The sequence below is a fragment of the Elephantulus edwardii genome, unplaced genomic scaffold (assembly GCF_000299155.1).
Source record: "Elephantulus edwardii isolate Elephantulus edwardi_28Jun2011 unplaced genomic scaffold, EleEdw1.0 scaffold00025, whole genome shotgun sequence".
Lineage (NCBI taxonomy): Eukaryota > Metazoa > Chordata > Mammalia > Macroscelidea > Macroscelididae > Elephantulus > Elephantulus edwardii.
The window spans coordinates 17,550,291-17,557,112 of record NW_006399775.1 but is presented as its reverse complement, the minus strand read 5'-3'; the positions used below and the strand labels follow the sequence as shown (position 1 = coordinate 17,557,112).

The 6,822-nt window shown below is 43.9% G+C and overlaps 1 protein-coding gene across 1 annotated transcript in view; it reads left to right on the top strand.

Moving 5' to 3' along the window:
• The first annotated feature begins 2,047 nt into the window (after positions 1–2,047).
• RSF1 (remodeling and spacing factor 1) overlaps positions 2,048–6,822 on the top strand; it is a 149,460-nt gene continuing 144,685 nt past the window's right edge. The window contains exon 1 of the mRNA XM_006882884.1: positions 2,048–2,355. Within this exon, the coding sequence (XP_006882946.1) occupies positions 2,166–2,355 (190 nt within the window). The 5' untranslated portion in view covers positions 2,048–2,165. The remainder of the gene's footprint in view (positions 2,356–6,822) is intronic.

The window sequence follows — 6,822 nt, the reverse complement described above, 5'->3', positions numbered from 1 at the left end:
GTTTGTATTATACTTAACTTAAAAATCTTTTGAGGAAGTGAATACTATGTAAGTTTTAAATGCATCAAAGAAGAAAATTGTAGGCTCATAGCTGAACCTTCAGTGGGTTTTCAAAGACTGTAAACACGGGAAGATAGATTGCCTATCTTTCTCCCACAGAGCAGCTGGAGGATTCAAATCGCTTGTCTTTGGGCTGTTAGCGCCAATTCCTTCCCCACTAGGCCATGAGAGGTCCCTAAAGGAAGCAAAGTGTAGGCCAAATAAATATAGTGGAAGAATTCAACAACAACAACAAAATCATAGGAATAGCTTTCTTCAATAATACCCAACAAAACTTTTTCAGGCATTATGCTAATCGCTTTACTGTGCAAAATTCTATGCTGTATCTATGATGAAATTCTATTATCCTCTCGATTTTACAGTAGTTAAGAGAAATGAAGAATCTTGCACAAACTCATGAAGAGGTCCTGTCAGGTCTCAAGTCTGGCTGAGTTAAAAGTTTAGGTCCTAATTAGTCTACATATTTGCTTCCCAAGCTGTCCATTCTATTCTGTATTATTGTTTACTGGCTGCTTCCGTTTGAGATTCTTTATTCACTTTTAAAATTTTTTTAAATTAGTGTGTGTGTGTGTGTGTGTGTGTGAGTGTGTGTGTACCGTCAAGTCAGATCTGACTGGTACAGGAGGAGATTGTCCCTCCTCCAGCAGAGCATCTGGGTATCTGGTGAATTCAAACCGAGCACCTCTGGGATTGCAGTTTAGCTTCCTACCACTAGACCCCAGAGCTCCAGAGAGTTTTTATTTACTTCTAGAGAATGTGCACTTCGTGCCTTGTCAGAGTGGAACTCGTCCTCTAACAACTTTTGCTCTTCCATTCGTTTATTCGTTATATTTGTCCTGCCACGGAAAGCTTAAACAGACTTTAGATTCTTTTCTCTCCACTAAGCCCTTTCTTTCCCCTTAACACCCTAGTCCCCCAGCAGTTCGCAGTACTCTTGGGTTCTTGACTTTGATCTCCTAGTCATGCTCGGACCCCCTGAGACTATGGTAACTTCAGCAGAGTTCTTTACAATCTGGCCCAGGTTCCCTCAATACTTCGGGTGACACTCTGAAGGTCCCTGATCCTTCAGACCTCGTTTCCAGCCCAAACCCTTTCCCTAAGACTCTAAGCCCCTCGCAGAGTCTCGTCCTTGTTTTTGTTAGGTGGCGAGTACACCTCCTACCACCCTTATAAATAACACATTGATCTGAACCCTGTCCCATCCAGTGTCATCCTCCCAATCGGACATATTCGAGCCCATTGCTGCAGTCTGTCACCTGGTTGAGTTTTCCCCTCTTTCGCCGTCCCTCCACCTTTCCAAGCATGATGTCCCTGTTTTTTCCTACCAATGCGAAGACTGTTGTACCCCAGCAATACTGCTCAACAAATTTCTATAGAAATCTCTTAATAAAAGTCTTAAACTGTCCCCTAAAGAAAGGCCACGCTACAGTTCCCTTTCCCAATCTCATCCTAATAGTCTTCTCCCGCCCCACGCCATTCTCCCTTTTTCTCTAATTATCTTCACATTAATTAATTTCTCCACTATCTTGCCGTCCAGCTCAGTCCTCAGGATCCCCCACAGAACTCACCAAATTCTACTTGGAGTTTCTTGCCCAAATGGTTCCGTGCTTTACCTCTCACCTTGGTGTGTGTTCAGCTTTCCTAGCTACGCTCTCCCCGCCCCTCCCGTACTCCCCGCCCCTAAAAAGCTTTTAGACCAATCAGAACAAGAAACCCCGCCCCTTTCCAGTCTATTGGCTATTACTTGTGAGCAGTCCCACCTCTCCAGGTTCCAGCCCTCTCTCGCCCCGGCTTCCCTTGTTTTCATTCCCCCTGTCACACGAGGCTGTGGCGAACTCCAAGTGGGAGGAGTGAAGGAGAGGGAGGGAAAGGGGCGGAAAGTGTGAGGCTGAGCGCCGCTCTTTCTCCTGTCTGACTTGGTTCTCGACTGCTCCAGGCGCCGTGGTATTCTGGGATCGTGGCGCTGTCCGTGAGACGCTCAGATCTTCAGGGTAGCCCACTCAATAGCGCCTCCTATCGTCCGTACGGCTGCCCTACCAGTCCCTGACACCCCAACTCCCCTCTATCACCCCCCCATCGCCTCCTCCTCCATCCTCCAGTTCAAAATGGCGGCGGCGGCGGCAGCGGCGGCGGCGGCGATGGCTCCTCCGGGTTGCCCAGGTTCGTGCCCCAACTTCGCCGTAGTCTGTTCATTCCTGGAGCGCTATGGGCCGCTGCTCGACCTGCCTGAATTGCCGTTTCCGGAGCTGGAACGGGTACTGCAGGCGCCGCCGCCGGACATCGGCAACGGAGAAGGTAAGCGAGGGGCCTGAATGCTCGGCGGGAAGCAGCCCTGGCGCGTTTCTTCTCTGGGCTCTTCCCAGGCTCCCTGGACCTCCGCAGCTCCGTCCTAGGGCTCCGCCCGACCCTTCTTCTCCGTCTTGCCCTGGGTCTTGGACCGAGGGGAGGTGGGGCGGGGGCCCCCTAGGGCTACGGGGCCTGGTGGAAAGCGGAGGTGGGGGCGTCGCGGCAAGATGTGGGCTGGGGGTGGGGAGGGGTCATTGTGATCGGCAGCCGTCCCCGGGGCCGCTCCAGTGCGTCCGGGGCCAGCCCCCCCCCTTTCTCTATCGGTGGCGGGGGAAGGGGAGCACAGGTTCCGGCTAGCTTTGCGCTTTTCTCCTCCTCCCTTGATCTCTCCTTTCCTCCCACCATCCTCCCCACCCTCTCTGGGGAGGCTGGGTCCATCTTCTAGGGGCGTCCCCTTTCCTCCACCTGGGTGGGCGGGAACCAGTGGTCATTGCAACTCTCCCTCCCTCTGTTGGGAGCTCCCCTGAGATAGTGTGCGCTCTGCCTTTTTCTCTTCCCCTCGGTGGGGTGGCAGGTTTAACCCCCCCTCCCCGAAAAACCACTTCTTCCGAGTTGTGAGGTCAGCTCCTCCCCTTTGGGAAAGGGTACTCCTCCATTCTTGCGTTTTGAGAGTGGAGCCGGTTCAGCTTCTCCACCTAGGAATATAGAGGGTTAATTTCTCACTCCTTCACCCCCCGGTAGCTTTCCTGCTCTCCCTCTCCGCCTCCCCCAAAATACGTAATAGAGAAGCATCTCCTCACTTTCCCCCACTCCCTTCCCCCGTCATCTTGGCAGCAGGGCTTAGGGGAAGAAGTCGCCCTCCCATTTGCAGGGTAGGGTGGGGTGGTTTGTATGTAGGCTGGAGGAGGGGCTCAGACGTAGGGAGAAACAGTTGAAGAAGGTGCTTGTTGCTCATGTTTCTCTGGTGCCGCTGGTCTATTATTGGTGTTCGCAAGTGGTGCTCCTTCCACATAAGGCCACCGCGCGGGCGCAGGGCGCATGCTCTGCCAGGCCCCATTGAAACTTCCTGCTGTTGCTGCTGGTGGTTCTTTGCTGAAGCATCTCTGCGCTGTCTCCGATCTTCACATTGAGCACCTTACTTATTCCTGACCGGGAGATTCATGCTTCTCCTTTTCTGGCATATTTATTCTTCCGGAGAGGGTTTTTTATTGTACTCTGGGCATTACCTTTATCTGGTAACAGCCCTTGGCTGGAGAAGAAACGTTTTCCAAGTAGGTCCTTTTTCCCTTCCTTGGTTGATGCACTAAGTGACCAAAGTGGACTGCGAATTGTATAAGACAGACAGCTGTTTGCTTTCCGGAAAAGCGTGATTGCTCTTCTGTTTTCCTTGGAAATAAAGAGGTTGGCCATTAACAGAATGTATTTACATTGCTAAAAGGACTCAAGTGAGAAATTCTTCAAAATGTTAGCTATAGAGGATATGAAATTATGACTGCCAGAATCTGAAATTAGAGTAGCAGTTACAAGACAGGCCTGCATATCTTACTTTGTTAAATCTTCCACCCTATTAAATTCTGTAATGTGAAAGACTAATTTTTAAAATACTGTCAAATTGGAAGATCATGAGTTATGTTTTATAAAGACTTCCTGTAGAATTTCTTTTAAAATTAAGCTTCATGATGTAGTCATTTCGTTAAGGAGTTTTACTTACAGTTAGTTTCTATTTTATATTGCATAAAAGTTTACAAATCGTATTGGGTTTTCATTCAAGTTTCATTTTAGACTGTTAATGACAATTTGTTCATGTAATTAAGTAATTAATTACAATGTCTGATCAATTCCTTATTGTATACTGTTCTTCTCTTAACTCAAATTATCTATAAATTAATTTTTACCCCTCTCCTCCTCCCTTATCCCTGCTAAGCATATTTACAGTCTGTTTTAAACGAATTATTATTTTTGAAATGGAATGCATTTTAGGATACTTTAGAAAATGGTTATAATGTATAGCAGAAAGAAATCTGGGAATTTGAAGAAAAAGATTACTGGTAAATTGTTTCTGGAATTTACTTGAGCTAGATTGAAAGTCAGGTTGCTGCTAGTCTTTAGGCAGTTGCACTGCTAAACCAAAGGTGGTTCCTCTTGCGGTTTGAATCCTCCCTTCCCCCAGTGGTTCCATGGGTGAAAGATGGGGCATCTCCTCTCTTGAGATCTACAGTCTTCAGAAAACTTGGAGGATCAGCTTTGTTTCTGTAGTTTCTGATGGGGTGACAATAAGAGTTGAGAGGGTTGAAGTTGAAAGTCAGAGATAGGATCTTTGGAAGGCATTGTATTTTGGGTTGTGGGATTGCTGCTCCATTGCTTTTAATGTCTTGGCCACTATTTGATACTGTTATCGGAGGAAGAAATAGTGTTCCTTTAATATTTCACGTAACCTTGCATTTAGAACTCAACAGTGGGTTGTCAGTAAGTTAGAAAAAAATGAATTTGGGTCTGTGGGACTCTTTGAACATCACCATTTCTTGAATCATATATATGCTAAGGGAATAAATAATGGATCTTGCCGTATGGTGATCTAAAAGTTATTAATATTACATAGTTCAAGATGTTTGACAAATGAGAAGTCACTGTGAAGTACTGTACTGTGCAGGTAGTTTTCTCACCTTACTTATAGTAATAATTGATAAAAAAAATTTCTATTCCAGCATAAGATTTGAATTGAGTCTTATAGGAAAGGAGGTGTGGGTATAGTAGAGTTGGAAGTCATCTGTTTCAGTGTTAATGCGAGGTGTAAACTGTAGGGCAGATAATTTAATCTCTGCAGATTTTTTTTTTTTTTACTTAAAAATCTGGACACTGGATTCCAGTCTCTGCAGATTTTTAATCCCCAAAGATTAAATGAAAGTTTCAAAATTTCTTCATAAACCAAACATTTGTAGGAGTTCTTGTATTGGAATTTTTATTAAAGATGCTTTCCATATGGAAAAGAAGGCACAGGAGTGCATTTTGTATTAAAATGTTAACTTTTTAGCATATTATGAAAAAGAGGTTTGAGTGCAGGTATAATATTGAGCTGTTACAGTAGTGGGAAAAAGTTGTTGATGTTATCGAATGAGTTTTGCTTAAGTTTGGTGGTTTTTTTTTTAAGATAATTCTTAGGACCTTCTAAAAAACTAGCTAGAAAACTTTTTCTTAGTATGTTTAGCTCTAAAATTACGTTCATTTGAATGATCATTTTAGTGCTTTTTACTTAAATCATTTATTGTGATTGATATGTCAATATTATTACATTCTTTGGAGGGAACTGTAGTTTTCTCTGTATTGTCCTTGTTTAAACTCTTTATATTTCTCCTAAAGATTGGTTTATAATTTTTAAGTGGTATTTTGGCCTCTCCTTAAACTACTCTTCCCCTCAGCCAGTTAAAAATTTTTATTTTATAAATTACTTGTTTTATCTTAATACCATAATAATAGCTACTGCTTCTTGAACTTTTACTGTTTGCAAGCATCATCTAATTCTCACAACTATTTTCTGAGGTTACTAGTTTTATACCTATTTGACAGGTGTAGAAACTGAGTCAGTTACTCAAGGATCACATAATGGTAGAATCTTATTCCAAACTAGGTATATTTAAATTTAAACCTACTAAATTATATAATACTTTGCCTGAGCATCATGGTTCTGGAACTGTGCACTGGTTGCTTGAGACATTTCAGTGCCCTTTCTGGATATTTAACTTGTTAAGATAGATCCAGAGATAATTGACATCTGTTAGCTGAGATTAAACACCTGTCAGTTGCCAGGTGAACTGCTTTCACTGCTGTTGAGTCAACGCTGATTTAGTAGTGACCCTCCTAAAGGTTTATCATGAAATCTTTACTGAGACTGCCCATCTTTTTCCTTTGGAACAGGTGGTGGATTTAAGTTACTGACCTTTTTGTTAGTGTAGCACATAAAGCACTTTGCTACCAGAGCTCCTTAATGAACTACAAGCTTAAGGTAGTTGAACAGTGCAACAAACAACAAATGCTGGTGAGATTGTGGAGAAATTGGGACTTTTATTCACTGCTGGTGGGAATGTAAAATGGTACAGCCACTATGGAAGTGATCTGGAGCGTGCCCAGAAAAGTTGGAAATAGAAATGCCATTTTGACCCAGCAATTCCACTACTGGGGATATATCCTAAAGAAACCAGAGCTGCAAATATCAAATGCAGGTGAGGTTATGGAGGAACTGGAATCCTTATCCACTGTTGGTGAGAGTGTAAAATGGTGCAACCACTATGGAAGGCTGTATGGCACTTTCTCAAAATGTCACAAAAAGAAATACCATTTGACCCAGCAATTCCACTACTGGGAATATACCCCAAAGACACCATAACTGTTACCTAAGCAGATACATGCACACCCATGTTTACTGCGGCTTTGTTCACAATAGCAAAGAGTTGGAAACAATCTAAGTGCCTATCAACAAAT